Genomic DNA, 17,339 nt, shown 5'->3' on the forward strand with positions numbered 1-17,339 from the left:
AGTGTGTCTCCTGTCATTTGTCCTCACGGAGAGAACGAAAAAGGAACGGAACTGAAGGAGCACACAACAGTGCCACCTTGCAGAAGTAATTCCTCTACCATGCTCCTGATCCTGGCAAAAGGCAGCTGCTGAAGGACAAAGCTGCATCAACACCAAAACTCAATAGCAAATTATTTCTTTTTAAAAAGTCTTCTTTTCAAAAGTTTGTTTTCTCCACTAACCCCAATGCTTCAATGCTTTAGGGCCAGTGAAATGATGCCAAGAGGGACAGTATGCCCCATTCAAACAAAGCTGTTTTAGTGTCAGCGCTATCCAACATAAACTTTGTGACTTTGTACAACATTCTTCTACAAAATAAACTTAAGCCATTTGCCAGCAATAACCTATATATTGATGTGGTATTAAGAGAAACTTGGAGGCTTCAGCTGGGAGACAAACTGTCAACCAACCACTAATTAGTTTTTATGACATGACTCATAGTTCAGTAATTTCCCAGAATTGAATCAAGGGGCACCCAGAAAGATCAATTAAAGAACAGGCTCAGAATTTGTTAGAGCCCTGTGTGAGACAGGGGAAGGCAATGACCTCAGCAGCTTTGCCACAGAATTTTATGAATTAACAAAGAAAGGATTTAAAAGGTAAGTTTAACTAATCTTGTGTTTCCTTGCAGACCCATTCATTGTTTTACAAAGGAGTTTTTTAAATGAAGTAAAAATTGAAGGATTGTGTGTTGTAGCTACTGTTTATTTTACAGCTTCATTTACGTGAGACCATTCTGTGTGCGACTTGAATTACTCCACTATTGTTTGCTGCATCTTCTTTTATATCTCCCTCAATAAAAAGGGAAAAAATCAGAGTAGGCATAAATTTATTTAGATTCTTCTTTCAGAAATCATATTACAATATCAGAATGAATGGTAGAGAATTCCTCTTCAAAAGCACTCCCCCTAAAAAAGCCCAAACCACTCATTAAAATTCTCTAACAACATTTATTAAAAATAAAAAATACATTTTTGGCCAAAAATTTCTATGATTTCCTTTGTCCTTTTACTCATTTTCAAGCTTTTTTATTCCCCTAGTTTAAGACAATAAAACCTATGTGATTCCCACTTCTTGCTTTCCACAATCAATCTTTCTTCATAAACTGAATGAAAATAGCAATAAAATGCTAAAAACGTTTTTCTCAGTTCTTAAATAGTTTTGCTTATCAAACTTACTGAATCTGATTTTTTTTTTACTTGTTAATTTTGTTCTTCTGTTCAAATGTATAGAATATATACCAGACAAGTACTGAACAGCTGCGATGAAAATGTCCTTCCCTGTCTTTCTGGGTTTTTATCTGCAAAAAGCTCTTCTTTACTGAGAGATTTTAGAAGAGGAGATTTAACTTATTTTCCTGGCCAAGATATGAAGCAAGATTACACTGAAACAGTCTGAAAAAGTGAGGATTTCTGAAGCTCTACTAAGCCCTGTTATTTAAATAATATTTGAAATAATCATAAGAAAACCACTAAATGAGGCATGCTGGTTTTCCTTAGAATGACAAACAGCACCAAACTGAGTTGTGCATGTTACATATGAAAACAAGATAATAAAATAAGCTTTGTGGGTTAGAACATTCAAAGGTGATATTTTGCACCTAAATGAGTTTTTTTACTTATTCAAAGAAAAATAATTCTATTTAGAAGACACTGTCTTTGTACTGACTGTGGTGATGATGACAATGATGATGGTGATGAACACTTGATGAGGAACAATGGAAAGCTAGGGCATTGGGAGATTGGGTTGGGAAGAGCTACGTCTATGAAGTTGCTGCTACTATTTCACAAGATTCACAAGCCTGTTACATGACAGTATCACACAACTCAAGAAAACCTTGAGCAGCTCAAGATTATCAAACTCCCTTGGATGAAGGCAATGATTGTGGGGATGCTTGGAGGGCACCAAGTACTGTGGCAGCTCCGTTTTGCAAGAATAATCAAAAATTTTGGGAGAGGGGTTTGGAGAAGACTAGGGATAACAAAAAGGCACCATTAGCCAAGAGCACTTGGGATACAGGAGAACTAGATTTAGGTCTCTGCTCCGAATTAGAACAGGATGTTAACAAATCTGCTGGTGGGGAGGAGGATGCGTTTTAAAGTTCTCTGCTTCATCCGGAGGCAGAACAGAAACATTTGAGTAATGAGAAACTGCACACCTAGCTCTGCATCTGCACCAACAGCTTCATTTTCAAGAGTTCACAGCTCCCTCTAAATCACATTAAGACCAGGGTTTAAATGCTAATTAGGGAGCATGTGCATATTAATTTTCTGCTTCCTTCTCTCCAAGAGTAATGGGAATGCTTTTAAATGCCTTTTGTTTGGTTTCTTATGGGCTTACTCGGTTTCTTAATATATTACAGGGCACTTCCTGCACTGCTTACAGAAGCAAATTTCCCACTGCTAGTGGGAGTTTTCCCTAAATAAGGTCAGCAGATTTGGTCCCAGGGGAGTGAACTGATCTTCAGGCTTAGCTACCCTGAAAATCTAGCAGAAAGCAAACCAGATATCATTCGTCTTTAGAATTTGCTACTATATCATATCCTTCTCCAAGGATCATCATCCAAGACAAACAACTACGAAACATTTTGCTGCAATAATCCTTTCAATTAAGGCTCCCATTACAGTGAAACAGCTGCTCACTAGAATACATCTTTGTAATGGAACTATTTATTTCCCAGAAAACATTTCTTTAGTTAAGACAGATGCAATAAACCAGATCCACGGAAGTTGCAGAAATCAAAGCAGTGAGCAAAATATGACCAGCTAAATATCATTGAACTGAAAAAGGGGTGTTTTCTATGCAGGCACATTTTATTCTTTGGTGTTGACAAAAAGCCCACTCAATTTAAAGTATTTGTGGCATCTCACTCTCAACATAATGTCAGTGAGTTGCAATTGAAATAGCAGAACAAGCCCTCACACACACAAATCATTAGAAAGAAAAAAGAAAACATTCCAAAAACTTTTGTCCTCTGTCATATCAGTGATGTTTGTGGGGGCCTTTAAAAGCCCTTGAAATGTCCACATCCTAAATATTTGATGGACAACTTCTTGCTTACTGTCAGTTAGGTGCTGCTCTTGGCATGGAAAGATAAATGAATCAGCATCTTCTTCCTGCCTCCTTCTTCACATACAGTCTCCCCCCTCCCAGCCCTGAGCAGCCTGCTGTGCACTATTTATTTTATTAAAAACTCCAACTCACATTATTGTCATTCAAATATAAACAGTAGTGACAAAAGTAATTATCATGAAAAATTTAATCCAAGCTTTGCGAGAGCTTGTAAATGAGCAGTTTTCTTGCTGACAATTCAGCCCCTGTGACTGCAACTCCAGACAGCTTGCTTATGTTTCAAACAATGAAGATATCAGGAGGAGGGGACATTCTTCCACCAGTTGCCAATGATTTGAAAACTCTCCTTGTCAGTTGTGCCTCTGTTGGTGACCAGTGTTGCAAAAACCAGGGAAATTAAGAGAAGCACCTTCCAGTCAGATGATGGATAGATGTGCCCTACAGGCACCAGAAGCAAGATTATTTAAGATCCAGGAAGATTCTAAATGTTTGTTCAAACTTAAATGATTCCATGATAACAGAAGCTCCATATTCCTGTTTTCAGGAATGGGTTTCAAATCCAGCATTTGTTCTTCATCCATAAAGGCATGACAAGTCCTTGAGCTGAGTGGAGCACCACATCTACAAAAACTACACAGACATTTGTCTAGATGTGCTTGAAGATGCCAGGGCCTGTACCACTGCAGCACAAAATTATTTCTCAGAACAATCAGAAATAGAACTGGTAAACAATCAAGGCTTTGCTACGTAGTTCTCCTTTAAGTCTTGAACCCTTTGAAAAAAAAACAGTTCATAAACAGTGTCTATGTGTCATAATCTCCTTTCTTGTTTAGCCACCTAGTAAGGGGAGTTCTGTGTTTGTGAAAGGAACAAAGCAGTTGGAGCACAGATCAGTCTACTAGGTGACAACAAAAATGACCTGTCAAATCATACAACTAACAGTGGAAAGGAAGGTAAATTATTTCAAGAGAAGGAATGAAAAATACGAGGATGCAGTATTTTTATAGTGGAGATTGTCTCTGAGGCTGACTATGACATGAAAGTACAGTGCTGATCTGCAAAGAATTAGCACCAATCTAGATTTATGCTTTAGGCTTCCCAAATTCCTGGGGATGTAGACTCTGGATTCAAATCCCTTATAGACACAGGAGCATCCACAGGAAGTCAGGCTTAGCTAAGACATCTGATAAAAGAGGCCTAATATCTACCAATTACTGGGCTCTAAAAGCAGTATTCTTTTCTGTCATAATAAGCTCCTGTCAAAAGTACATACTTTTCCATGTGTGAGGATGAAATTCACAGTAAAAGAAAATAAAATCCAAACTTAGCACTTAACTTGAGGAGCAAATCTCTTGCTGACAAGAATCTATTTGAAATAAGGTCAAATGAGAGGGGAAAACACAGAAGAAAAATAAATTACATATGAATTTTAAAGAAATAGTGTCTTCCTCAGTGGAGAAATTCTGGTACTTCCTGAGAGTAATTCATAGCAAAAAGCTAGTGCCAAGACACTGCAATGAGAAGTCAAGCTAATGCCATCACCTGCCTTGCTGTCTAATACAGTCCAAGGCTCACTTCTTAATGCTTCTTCAGACATCAGCTGCTGTAGTAGATTCAGGATGTGACTCACTGTAGTGCGACTGCCTTCAAACAAGGCAATAGAATTGGAGTGAATGGGAACAGCTGCACTACTTTTGAAAAACTACACTTACTTTATTGGAATTCTCTCACCTACAGGTCAGCCATAATAATAGAAAAAAAAACTTACCTAATAGCGTACTGGATTTTTGTACCCTTCCTGTAAGAAAGCATGATAAAATTTGGTTGTTTGACATACAGGAGTATGAGAGATGAGAATAGGGAGGTCCAAAATGTGTTTAATATTCTTCTTACTCTTTCATTTTCCAAAAAAAATCATAATCCTCTAAGACAGTATATAGTTCTTCTGATTGTTGAACACTTGAAAACAGTTCTGATGACCCCAGTAATGCTCCAAATCTTCCAACATTGTCCATCTCTGTTACCAAACCAACACAGAGTTTCAAGTCAGCAACTGCTAATTCAGCCTAATATAAAATAAACCAAATAACCCTCCCCAAGCTACTCAAAACATGGGCAGAAAACCTCAACAAACCATCTGACTCTTACCATTTATATAGAGGTTTTCTGGAGTCATTGGGCAAGTGGTTTCAGTTTAGAGACATCAGCTGGGTTATTCTACTTCCCATTGTCACAGGATATATTCTGGTTCATAAAAGGATTACATCCCACTTTGAAGTTAAACAGGTCTTTAGGCTCACTCTGTTCATTAGAAGTCTGAAACCTAGAAAACTCTGGTCCACCATGAATACACAGTTTCTAGATGGTGTGCCAGCAACCCCATTTAACCCAAAAAGTCCTCCTTCCCCTCAAACCCAAAATGATGATTTCCCTTTGCAGGCTGCAAAAGTAGGAAATCTGTTTTAAGATATATGAGATGAATTGTTTGTTTCTTATTTTTGTACATTAGCATCAGCCTCTTGGCACTCAATCTGAATTGACCTTACCAAAGTATTATCTAGGTTGCATAGCACAACTCCGTTTTAGAACAGACATTTTCATTTAGCCTCTTTTTTCCAGTAGCCTCAAGATATTTATTTTTTCTTCTCTTAGGAATATACTCCAAAATTTGAAAAAATACAAGTTCACAGGAGTTTGTATCACAGGAGTTGACATGCAAGAGCATTTCCCCCTATTTTCTGTATTTGAGCCAGTATTTTCATTCTTCAATTTAGGGTGTCACACTCAGGTTTAGGAGGGAGATTATGCAGTTTTTAAAACTTTAACATTTAAACTCCTTGGGTTTTACTTTTTCCTCACATACAATAGGTTTTCTTTATCCAACCTCTTTCCCAGGTGGTACTTTGCCTTTGTGTTTAATAGCATTGCCCTGATTCCAAACTGAAGGACACAATCCTAAAATCTTGGGTATACCCATGATATTTAATTCCTACTTCATCCTTACTTTTAATTATTTTATATTCATATAGATAAACATATGTTCATTTCTTGTTTCAGTTTCCTTGGAAGAGTTTAACTCAACTTGACTTCTGGCAAATTCTATTTCTTCTGACCACTTCTGACCTCTAAGATTATTTCCCTTTTACTCATTTCTTTCAAAATGTTTATTCTTAATGTTGTTAGTCAGTAAGTAAGGACTTCACCTCTAAAAGCCACTCATGCTTGAGATGGGAGTTCTAGAAAGATTGTTGCATTTTTTACTAAAAAATGTCACCACATCCAAATGCTTGAGCTCTTCAGTCACTATCTAGTTTCCCTAAACTTATGTTGCACTTCAGGTTAAGAAAACCTTAAAGATTATTTTCTGTTAATTTTGGATCATAAGAATAGTGATGACTAACTCTCTCTGACGTCCGTAGTCCCTCCAAACCCAATTTTAAAATAACACTGACTCTTCACAAGTCAGTAATTGTTTAAGAATTGTTTGCCCTAGGGAAATATTTGGCTGTATGGCTATTAGGATCATTCATCCTCTAATTTATAGTAGACCATAACAATTGCATGTTGATTTTCTCCTCTAGTATTATCTGAATCTGGCCAAGATCTTATCTACCTCCAACCTTCTTCCTGAAATGTAATTTTGACTTTTAAATTACTCTAGTGTAGAAGCACATTCAAAAATACCCCTGCAATCTCTCTCCAATCTACTTGCTCATTGATAGAGCTAAAAACCTACAGCACTGTAAGCATTTTCAATTCCCTTTTAACTCTGTATCACACAGCTTTCAACAGAGATCAATCGAGAGGTCTCAGAATCATCACCATAGAACTTTGCTGCCTCAAGGGCTGGTCCATTCCTACTTTGGGGAAAACAGGGTGGGAGAAGGTTCCTGCCTTGGATGGAAGGTCACGCTTCCTGCTGTGTGTAATGCACATAAAATTACCAAATTATGCCAATAAACCAAAAAAGGCTCATTGAAACAAAAAAAAAATAGAAGCGTAACACTTCTCTAATCATTTCCATACAAAAAACACTAAAAATAACAAAGAACAAAAGCAATTTAAAATGGAGAAATTAATGCTTCAGGACAGCACCCTCTTTCCATCGTAATCTGTGGCCTGACTAATCAGAACTTGGATTACTGGACTATATGTTGACTTTCAATCATATTATACATTCTAAGATGCTGCTATTTTCATACAATTTTGTACAACACATTTTCATAAGTTCATTATTTAACTCAATTTAAAAACACGACATAAAGTCATTTGAGTTTAAAATCCTTTCGCAATCACAGTAAGCCTACATCAAATCTCCAATATGAGAATGTGAACGCATTCAGGAAAGTGCTTTTGTCAGTGCTCAACTTCACAGCTAGGTTCTAAACTGCATTTTCTGTGCTTGTCTCGTTCAAACTCATGGCAGAAATTTCTACTTACATTTTAGTGGCATTAGATAGGAGGACTGCTAGCTCACAGCAAACTCCCTTAATCTACCATGCTGTTTCTCCATTACATTCCCATTTCTGCACTCTTTCAGCTTCCAAATACAATAACAAAAGTTTTATTTTCTGGAAAGGAAGAAAATTGACTAATTTTCAATTATTTTAAAAAATAAGAACAGAAAGGACAGCTAGAAAAGTAACCTTCAGAAACTCAATAAAGTAAAATTGTTATTATTAGGTGTTGCATGTAGCTTAATGAATCGGGGGTGAGGGGTGGGGAAGCAAGAACATGTTCAAACTAATTGCCATGAACAAAAATCCTTTATTTGCACCTTTAAATTACTTCTCTATATAAATTTGAATTTATTTATACTTTAGGGTAAAAAGGAAGCTTGGTTTTGGCTCTAGCTCTTTAGTCATGGCTAGAATTAAATTAAACAAAGTTAATTAAACTATGGTATGTTTAGTCTGAAGCTGACCATCACCAGGGCAGGGGATAAGCTCCGGATAGACTTAAAACATTAAAATAACTAAAGAGATCACTTTCAGATCAACTGAAATTGACTTTCTGCTTTCCCTAAAACAAATGCTATTTAATACATCAGCAGAAATATTGCTTTAAAATAAATAAAATAATACAAAATCTAATGCAGCTATAAAAGTGTTCATGTCAACAATGAAAACAGTTTGTGATAATGTCAGCCTTCCTTAAACTATCTTTTTCTTCTATAACTTAGGATTTCCACCTCTATCCAAAAAATACCACACTAGTCTAATTCCAAACACCTTATTTCAAAAGCCTATGAATAATTTTTGCCCTTTTTACCAAGACTCATTTCCCCTCTCTACATTTGAATCTTTGCAAAAACTCATTTCATCAATAACCACACAAAAGAAAGTCCGAACCAAATAGTGAGTTGCAAGTTAAAAATTTTTCTAGTTATTTTCTCCTCCTAACTTCTGTATTCTTCTCCTGGCTCTGATGGTTCTGCTTTGCTTGCAAGTCTTCAATCAACATGCTGCTGAGCTTCTGCCATACCTGGATCCAAAAACATTGCCAGCGCTCATATAAAACATGACAATGAAAATGGGTGACACGTTGTCCTGGGAATTCGTGTTTAACAGTCTAGTGTGTGAAAGCCAAAAAGTGAAACAGCTCAGGCACTGGAATGCCCATTCTTAGAGTGGTGTTCCCATTTGGGAACAGCATTACAGGGTGGTGAGAAAGCCGAGTATTTGTTATCACACATAACTTAAGACGGATACAAGATTCTTGTACCCAACACTGTCAGTCCAACACTTCTTGTGAGTTAATTCTCACTTAGTTGAATGGGGCTCTAATTCATCTCCTAAGAAAATGTTTTGGTCATAAATAGTGAGAAAGCAGACAGTACCAATAACAGAAATGTTCATGGGTTCTTAAGATGCAAGAGAATTTGTGAAAGTGGATAATGTAAATATATGGCTCCATTTTCATTCTCACGTTGCTAAAATTTCCAAGAACAGGTACTTCTTATTGGATTTGGCCCACTGATTATAAACAACACGCTCCACTTTCACTCCCAAGAGAATACCTTGTAATGTTGGGAGTGGAGAAACCTAGATGAGATGCAGTGTTTTAAGTAAAAGGATGTTTATGTAGCAGCCTGGCATGTCTCCATAAGAAAACATGTGCCCAGTCCAGTAGAAATCCCACTTGTTATTGCTCAACAGCACTTTCTAACTTATAAAATTATCTTCACACTGATGCTTTGGGCTAGTACAAAGAAACTCAGTGGTTTCAAAGCCATTCCAAAGAGTTCTCCCACCCCATTTAATCAGCATTTCTATTACTGCCTGAAGTACTTTCTATTGATCACCTAGGGATAACAGGTAATAAATCATTTTCCAAGAAAGGAACAAATCATCTTTGTGGTCATGCAGGTAAAAAATGGGTGAAACTCTTCTCCTAATCACATAAACCTAACTCTAAATTGACCATAGACTATCATAAGTCTACCAAAGAATAGGCCAAAACTCAAGTTTTACTCCCCAAAACCATGAAGACTTTTTATTGAAATACATGTTTTAAACATGGTTTTAAACACAGTTTTAAACATATCCATTCTCTTTGCAACCAATTAATACATTTTAATTTATAATGAGATCAGCATATTACTGTGTCTATGGTGTGTCAATGTCCAATGTCCATTCTGGCAGACATGACTGAAAACTCTTTTGAAGAAGGAAAATGTAGTGTATAGCTCATCAACACTATCAGAAAAAAGTAACAGGTACAGGTTCTGCCTCTTGCAGGGGTGAATAGGGTTTCAATCACACACCTCAGAATCACAAAATGCATCTCTATTTTGCTGCACTTTCTGATGGTGCAGTGAGGTGGGCAGCTATCCTCTATGTAAATAGTCTACAATGCCCCCAAAATAATATACTAATAGTGGGTGATATAAGCATTCTGAGAAAGAGTCACAAACTCCAACCGCTTGAGCTGAAAACATCTCCTTGGACAGATGCAGCAATAGACTTGCAAGCTTAAGATACATTCAATTGAATTTCTGTACAAAGCAAGCAACAAAAACCGTGCAAACGAGTCTTCCCAAAATTAAAATCTGTATTTCCAACCTAGAATCTCTTTCTGTATATAATTTAAGAAAAACAGAATGTTTAAAACCCCCAAATTAGCTCTATTATTTGTGTTTTCCATCAAGTCCTGTTAATAATATTGTTGTTATGAAAATTATTAGAGCTGGCTTAAATAGAAAAGATCAAAAAGTTTAAGAATCTTTTTCAGGTCTGATGAGAGGGAGGAATTCTGTTAAACTCTCAAAACTGGTGATTTGGTTTCTTTGGTTTGAGTTTTTCAAGTTATTTTTAGGTGCTTTCTGCATACACACCTTGGGCAGCAGTTTGTTCTGCAGCTCAGGAAATTTTGAAAAGCTAAAGCTGTAGCTCTGTCAGGGCAGGTGATTTAGTAATATAGAAAGTACCCTTTTCTTGTCTACTAAAACCCAATCAACTGTGATTTTTTCAGTGCAAGAGTTTATAATTAAGGGTTAAACATCTTTTTTCTCTTTCATGAGTATCACATAAACATTTTCACTTAAGCTCCTTATTTTGTCCAGAAGTATTAATACCTTGCAGCACAGATTAGGTCTAAACTTATGATACTAATTTAAGATATTTGGACTCACTGGAGGCTTAAATGGTCAATTCTGAGGACTATCATTAGGACCTATCTTCTGTTCAGTAAATATATAGGTTTACCCAATTCCTGCCTTGAACATCTAAATCACACAACTCAGGGCGCTTAAAGTTAGTGCAAAACTCAAAAAAACAAGTGCAGATAAGTGTAGAAAGACTGTTAGTAAAACAGATACATTGTAGAATTGATGAGTGCACACAGGGGCATTCATTCTCACATAAAACTCAAAATCATGTTTGTATAAAGTTTTAAAATTTTTTCTCATATTCACTTGGATCAATTCTCTCCTGAAAACCCTTCAGCTATATTTGGCGATCCAAATTTGTTACTGTAACACTTCTGTATCTTACAATTCTGACTATTGCAAATCACAAACCCTTTAATATCTGCAAAAAATTCCATTGTTCCATTTTTTTACTATTGTTTCAGCCACACTCCGAATAATGCTGAATTAACAAATTTTATTATAGTTCATTATTTTATCAATCTATGCATTTTTAAAACATCGTTTTTATTGATCTAAGTGCTGTGACAAGTTTATTTTTTCCAACAGAGATACAAGTTTTGTCATCCTGAGCAGTGAATAAATTCAGAAGCAAACCCATTCTTTTTGCCACTAACATAAGCAGACTGAGCAAAACTTAGTCGATGTGTGAAAATAACCAATTCCCTCATTTTTTTAAATTTACATCATGACTGGCCACAGAGTCTTATAAATCAAAAAATATTAAATTAAATAAGGTTAAAAAAAACCTATCTAAATGTAAACTCACCTCTCTTATTGGGAAAAAAAAAAGACATATAAAACAGGTATTTAGTCCAGCTAAATGAGCCATTTGCCCAAGACTGGACCAATCTATGTTGTCATGTTTTATTATTTCTATAAAAACTTCATGCACAAGCTTTTATTAAGGATGAAGACATAACTGCAGCAGACATTAGACACAAAGGGGAAAAAAAAAATTCACTAATATAAGCAATCTCACAATCAAAGAAGTTAGAAACTAGGCTGTTGCACAACTTACTGTGCATTTGTCGGCACCAGAGAAACAGGTAACAAATCAGTTACTGATTTTAGAGATAATTCATATTGAAAAATTACTGCTGAAATCACATGACTTCACTACACATTCAAAGAGTAAATGCCTCAAAAACTGTTCCCATTAGCATCCCTTAAAAAACTGGTCAAGTTTTAAGTTATTTCTGTAGACAAGATGATGTTACTTGCAATGAATATGTCTTACACAGTTGTCTCTGCCTACGTTCCATAGGTTAGTTTTAAGATGCTGACAGGTGAAATACCAACCTTTTTTGAAATATAGGAGACAAATCCTTCAGTTAGAATTGAAACTAATATACAGAACATAGGCAGAGACACAGACAGTGAATTTTATCTTCATGTTTAAGGATTAATATTCCTTTATCTTAGTAATTAACCTTTTTTAATAAGATTAAATATTTAAAGGGGCAAGAAGGAGAAAAATTACTCATTAATCTTTAAACACCATCTGAACTATTTGAGCAAGTATAATAGTTTTTCTCTAGTGTTTCTAACCTTTTAAGTTTCTGTCAAAATTTAAATTCTAGACTGACATCATCCATTTCAGAATAATTTCTATGTCCTGTAAAACCCTTAAGGTTGGTGGAGAGAAACTTCAAAAGTTTACTAACTGTAAAGTGAAAGGTGACAAACTGGGAAAACAGATGAAAGTGCAAGAAACAGTAAAGTCAGTCAGAGATTTTGTCTGAAGGATTTTGTCTGAAGATTGTGTCAGGAGAGGAAGAGGAAAGAAAAAAATAATGGAAAGCTAGAAAGTTTAAAATAATAAAAAAAAAAAACTAATCAAAACAAACAGAATTTCAGGAAAAAACTGAGTGACAGAAGTCTTAGGGGAAAAATACAAGCAAAGTACATAAACATAGATTTGGTTTGGTTTTGGGGATTTTTATAGTAAAGTTTAATTTATTTATTTTTTGACTCTGATTTACTGGTGGTTTGGCTGGTTTTAGCTGAAATATTTGCATATTTCCTCTTTCTTTTTCATCTTCTGGTGACAAAAAAAAATCTCCAAAACAACCCTCAACAGTTTCTGGAAAGATAGACCTACACACACACACACACACTTTAGAAATGTGACAGGGGCAGTGGTCAAAGTGGGTACACTCAAAAATACTAAATTTATATAACAAATTAATTCAGACAAACACATGACATGACACTCAGGTGAAATGCAATGCAATGTGATACACAATACAGAGAAACTATCCAAAGTCCTAAGAGAGCATTTTCCTCTGAGAAGAGATTGCTGCCATCAGTGATGCAAACTAGATTACTTTATTAAGGCACACAAGAATTAGTCCTAATCAAATAGACTTTTTTTATACTCTAAAAGAAGAGAATTTGTATGTCTCTCCACTTTCACTCTTGGCTCTGTTTATCCTGTCAAATGCTTCTCCTGGCACACACAAAAGGGAAAACAAAAGCAAAACACACAAAACCAATAGGGTAATTGCATATTATCTGCAATAAAATATTGGAGCAGCTGCAACCAAATTCCCAATGAGCGTTTCCCTCCCAGTTCATACCTTCAGCACCTTTAAGAGAAACTCTAACTCACAGCTGGACATTTGCTGATGCTCCATGCTTACATTGTCCTTGTAATATTCCCCTGTAAAAATGACTGACAGCCTCACCAAGAGTGGGATTTCCCACTTTTAATGCTTGCTTAATTCATTTTTCAGGCCTGTTTTTCTTGGTTTCACCGGCTACTGACACAAAAAACATAAACCGAGCCCACCAATTGGTATAGATCTCCACCACAAGACAGGAACATCTGACCTACAAAGACAGGCTGGAAGAGCTGGGATTGTTCAGACTGGAGAAGAGAAGGCTCCAGGGAAAACTCATTGCAGCTTTACAGTACTCGAAAGAAGGCTTATAAAAAGGAGGGAGAATGACTTTTTATGCAGGTCGATAGTGACAGGACAACAGGCAATGGTTTTAAACTGAAAAAGAGCATGTTCAGATGAGATTCTTTATTCAGAAGGTGGTGAAACACTGAAATAGGGTGTCCAGAGAAGCTGTGAATATCCCATTCCTGGAAGTGCTCAAGGCCAGGTTGGATGGGGCCCTGAGCAACCTTATCTAGTGAGTGACATCCCTGCCCATGGAACCAGATGATCTTTAAGGTCCCTTCCAGCCCTAAGAATTCCATGATTTTATAACAATCAAAGCTTTGTAATTTAAAATACATAAACCCTTTGTAGGCCTATAAACAACCCCTTTCTTCTCCCATTAGAGCAGAATGCAAATACCCCTTTCAGAAGTATTACATTCTTGCTGTAGACAAGGCAAGGCAGAATGGCACACCTCTGTGCCTGAACACATAAACACTTGAATGCCTGATGCAGTTATTTTTCATCTCTAACAGCAAGCCCTTTGAGTTATTTTTGCTAAGGCAGTAGTATAATGCCAGGATGACAGCTGTTTAAATAAGTACCTAAAATACAACTGAATGAAAAATCTGGTATCAAATTTAATTCTCATCATTAACTACCAATTCAGACCTAGAGCACAATCTATGATAGGATGGCTTTGGGAGGGTTCTGAAAACTCATTTTTCGCCCAGACCACATTAGTATTCCAGAGGAAATAATGCCATAAAAAGCCCAGTAGTGCTGTCAGACAGCCTTGATGCAATTTGGGGCAAGCATGGTAGGAAGTCCTTGGGCACCAAAGCCAGCATATTGTGAAATGACAGCGTCAGGGAATTTACAGTATGTATTAAAAGTCAGATTACTTAATGAGGGGGAAACACTCAGGACTTCACCTTCTACTACACCAAAGCTTTTGCATGCACTCTGTGCACTACAGACTCTGAAGAATGAAGCAATGAAATTCTTACCTTGCATGGTTGCTTTTGTGGGTTCTGAAAACAGAGGAATGAGCAGGAGGTAGATGAGGTAGACAAAGGAGAGCCCATTGTAACGGAAAGCACAGGCTGCAATGAGAGAAAAGCAACATATTGTTTAATTTTTTTCAAAGATATTCAAGTTTAAAATAAATCTTAGAGTCAAAGGTTAGGTCAGGTTGGAAGGGACCAAAGTGTGTCATCTGGCCCAACCTCCCTGCTCAAGCAGGGTCATCACAGAGCACATTGCACAAGATTGTATCAAGAGGGTTCTTGAGTATCCCCAGTGAGGGAGACTTATATCAAAAAAGTCTTCTCTGCTATATCCAAAACAACCTGGTTTTGGAATACAGATACATCTTTAGCCCTGTATTCCAAAAGAAAAGAAGTTTCTCCAGACACAACTTCCTGAAATATCATGGAAACAATAGTGGGAATGAGCTAACAAGTTATGCATTAATTTGGCCTCATCCTCATCAAATCTGTCCACTTTAATTATAAAACAAAACTGCAAAGTCTCTATATTAGCAAATCCATGTAATAGCTACAACTTTTGTTTCCCAAACCAGTCAATGTTTTGAATAACTGATTTGATTTCCTAATAACCTTGATAGAAAGCTCTGGGTATATACTCCACATCTGCAGGTTGGCCAAGAAGCATGGGTGCCAAGAAATGCATGGGTGCCTAGCAAGCAGGAAGAGTAAGAAGCACCTATTTTCTGTTTCTGAACTGATATGATTCCATCATCAGCCTTAAAAATTTCTGTCAAGGACTAAAAAATCCACCAAAGCTTGATAGAGGGTTTTTCTGAGTGAAATCCAGAATCCTTAAGAGCAGCTCCTCATTTTCCTGTAAGAATTGCTCTTGCTTGTCACTTACTAAACTTTCCTTATAGCTACAGCCTTTAAAGGCCAGCTGAAGACTTTCACCTACATTTGTAACTATAAAAAGCCTGTAGGATAGAGTAAATAGGACCTATTCCAGGGGGAATTCTGCAAGCAATTATCAGAGCTCTAAAGTCAATGTACTTAAGAAGAGGGAGGCAGCTCTGCTATTACACACCTACTCTCAGGGTCCTCTACAGAGGAGCACAGGATGTACAATGGCCATTAGTGGCCTTCTTGGAAACAATGGCAAAGAGGACACTCCTGATATCAGGACAAATCCATAAATCAAACTTTTGGTTTTTTGGGTTTTTTTCAAATTTAATCTTGGGGTGGGAACAAGTTCTATGGCATTCATAGGAAGAGGTATGACACTGGTTTAAGCCTGTTCTACAGCCTGAAGGCTTTTCCATTTCAATGGGAAGGACCAAGTTCTCAGTCATTCTGGTAGCAGAATAACATTAGCAAGTAGTACTTTTATCCAGTTATTTTTGGGATTGTGTCAGCCAGATTTTATTTGTGTTAAACTGCTTACTTATTTTCAGTGCAATATTATGCTCATTTTCTTCTTTCTTGAGGACTGAGCTTGCTGCACTTCTCGTAGAGCACCGAGCACTCATTTTCCCAGTACATAGACAGAAAACAGCAACTGTGTGCTTTAAATGTCTTCCTTCATTAGCTGGAAGTCACTGAATGTCATGCTAAGAAGTCTGTGTCAAATATTTAGAACCTCAATTTATATCAAAGCCTCCTCCAGCAAACTTGGCTAGACACTGCCTGGAAAACCTGTAAGAGCTCAGTATTTTGAATTAAACCCCCCAAAACCTAGCTGCAACATTTTTACTATTCCCTACTGCAAATATTCCAATATTTCTATTTTGTGTTTATATCCACTCATCTGGTATATGTGTCTGGAGAGATGAGTGCCTTATCAAACTAAGGTGCAAGAGTAAAGACTGAATATAATTTTACTAAGATAAAAGATTAGGAAACAGCAGCTGCACTGCTTTCACATATTTACACTGCACTACAGTATTATTTTGCCAAACATACATATTCCTTAGTTCTGACACTCAAAACTATACAGAAAAAGTTTGAGCATAAAAACAACCTCAGCTTGTCACTGATGCAACAACAAAGGGCCCAAAAAAGCAAATTAACCCATCCTCTGCACTCCCTCTGGTATTCGCAGAGTTCTTCTGCAAAAGGAGCAGTACACAGACATCCAAAACATCTTAAATTGAATGTCCCATTTAAGATCACTGGAATTCCATCAACAGAAAAAGCACCTATAAAGATTAGTTTCCTGGCAAACCAAGTGGGATAGAAGTTTCTGGGTATTTTGGATACATTGGTCAGTTCACAGTATCAAAATTATCATAATTTTACCATTTTAGGCTTATTACTGCTTCTTAAAATTGTCGAATCAATTTGCAAAATTAATTTTAGGCGACTTCTTGAACTATACCTCAAAATTTACTGCTTTCTGTTCCTAGAGCTGTGTACTCAAAAGCTTTTTTCCTCTACTGCTACATAAACAGGACTGTTAACAGAGATTATATTTCCATTCAAACCTTTCCTTATGTATTTTTTCATATAAAGCATCCATAAAACCCTTTAGTTTCTCAGCTTTAAAAGGATGCGTTTGTCTACAGCAAACACTAAACAAAAAGGCTTAAACTGGAAAATATGTTCAAAGTCCATACACACTTTTTGCTCTTCAGGCTTTTTTTAAACTATATCTCACCAAGTTTTCTAACAGTCTCTATTGAGAAAAATTCAGAAATG

At 36.5% G+C, this 17,339-nt stretch overlaps 1 protein-coding gene across 1 annotated transcript in view; it reads right to left on the minus strand.

Annotated features, from left to right (window-relative positions):
• Positions 1 to 17,339, minus strand: part of PIEZO2 (piezo type mechanosensitive ion channel component 2) — a 283,328-nt gene that overhangs the window by 219,100 nt on the left and 46,889 nt on the right. The window contains exon 2 of the mRNA XM_077784376.1: positions 14,661 to 14,756. Within this exon, the coding sequence (XP_077640502.1) occupies positions 14,661 to 14,756 (96 nt within the window). The remainder of the gene's footprint in view (positions 1 to 14,660; positions 14,757 to 17,339) is intronic.

The sequence above is a fragment of the Lonchura striata genome, chromosome 1 (assembly GCF_046129695.1).
Source record: "Lonchura striata isolate bLonStr1 chromosome 1, bLonStr1.mat, whole genome shotgun sequence".
NCBI lineage: Eukaryota > Metazoa > Chordata > Aves > Passeriformes > Estrildidae > Lonchura > Lonchura striata.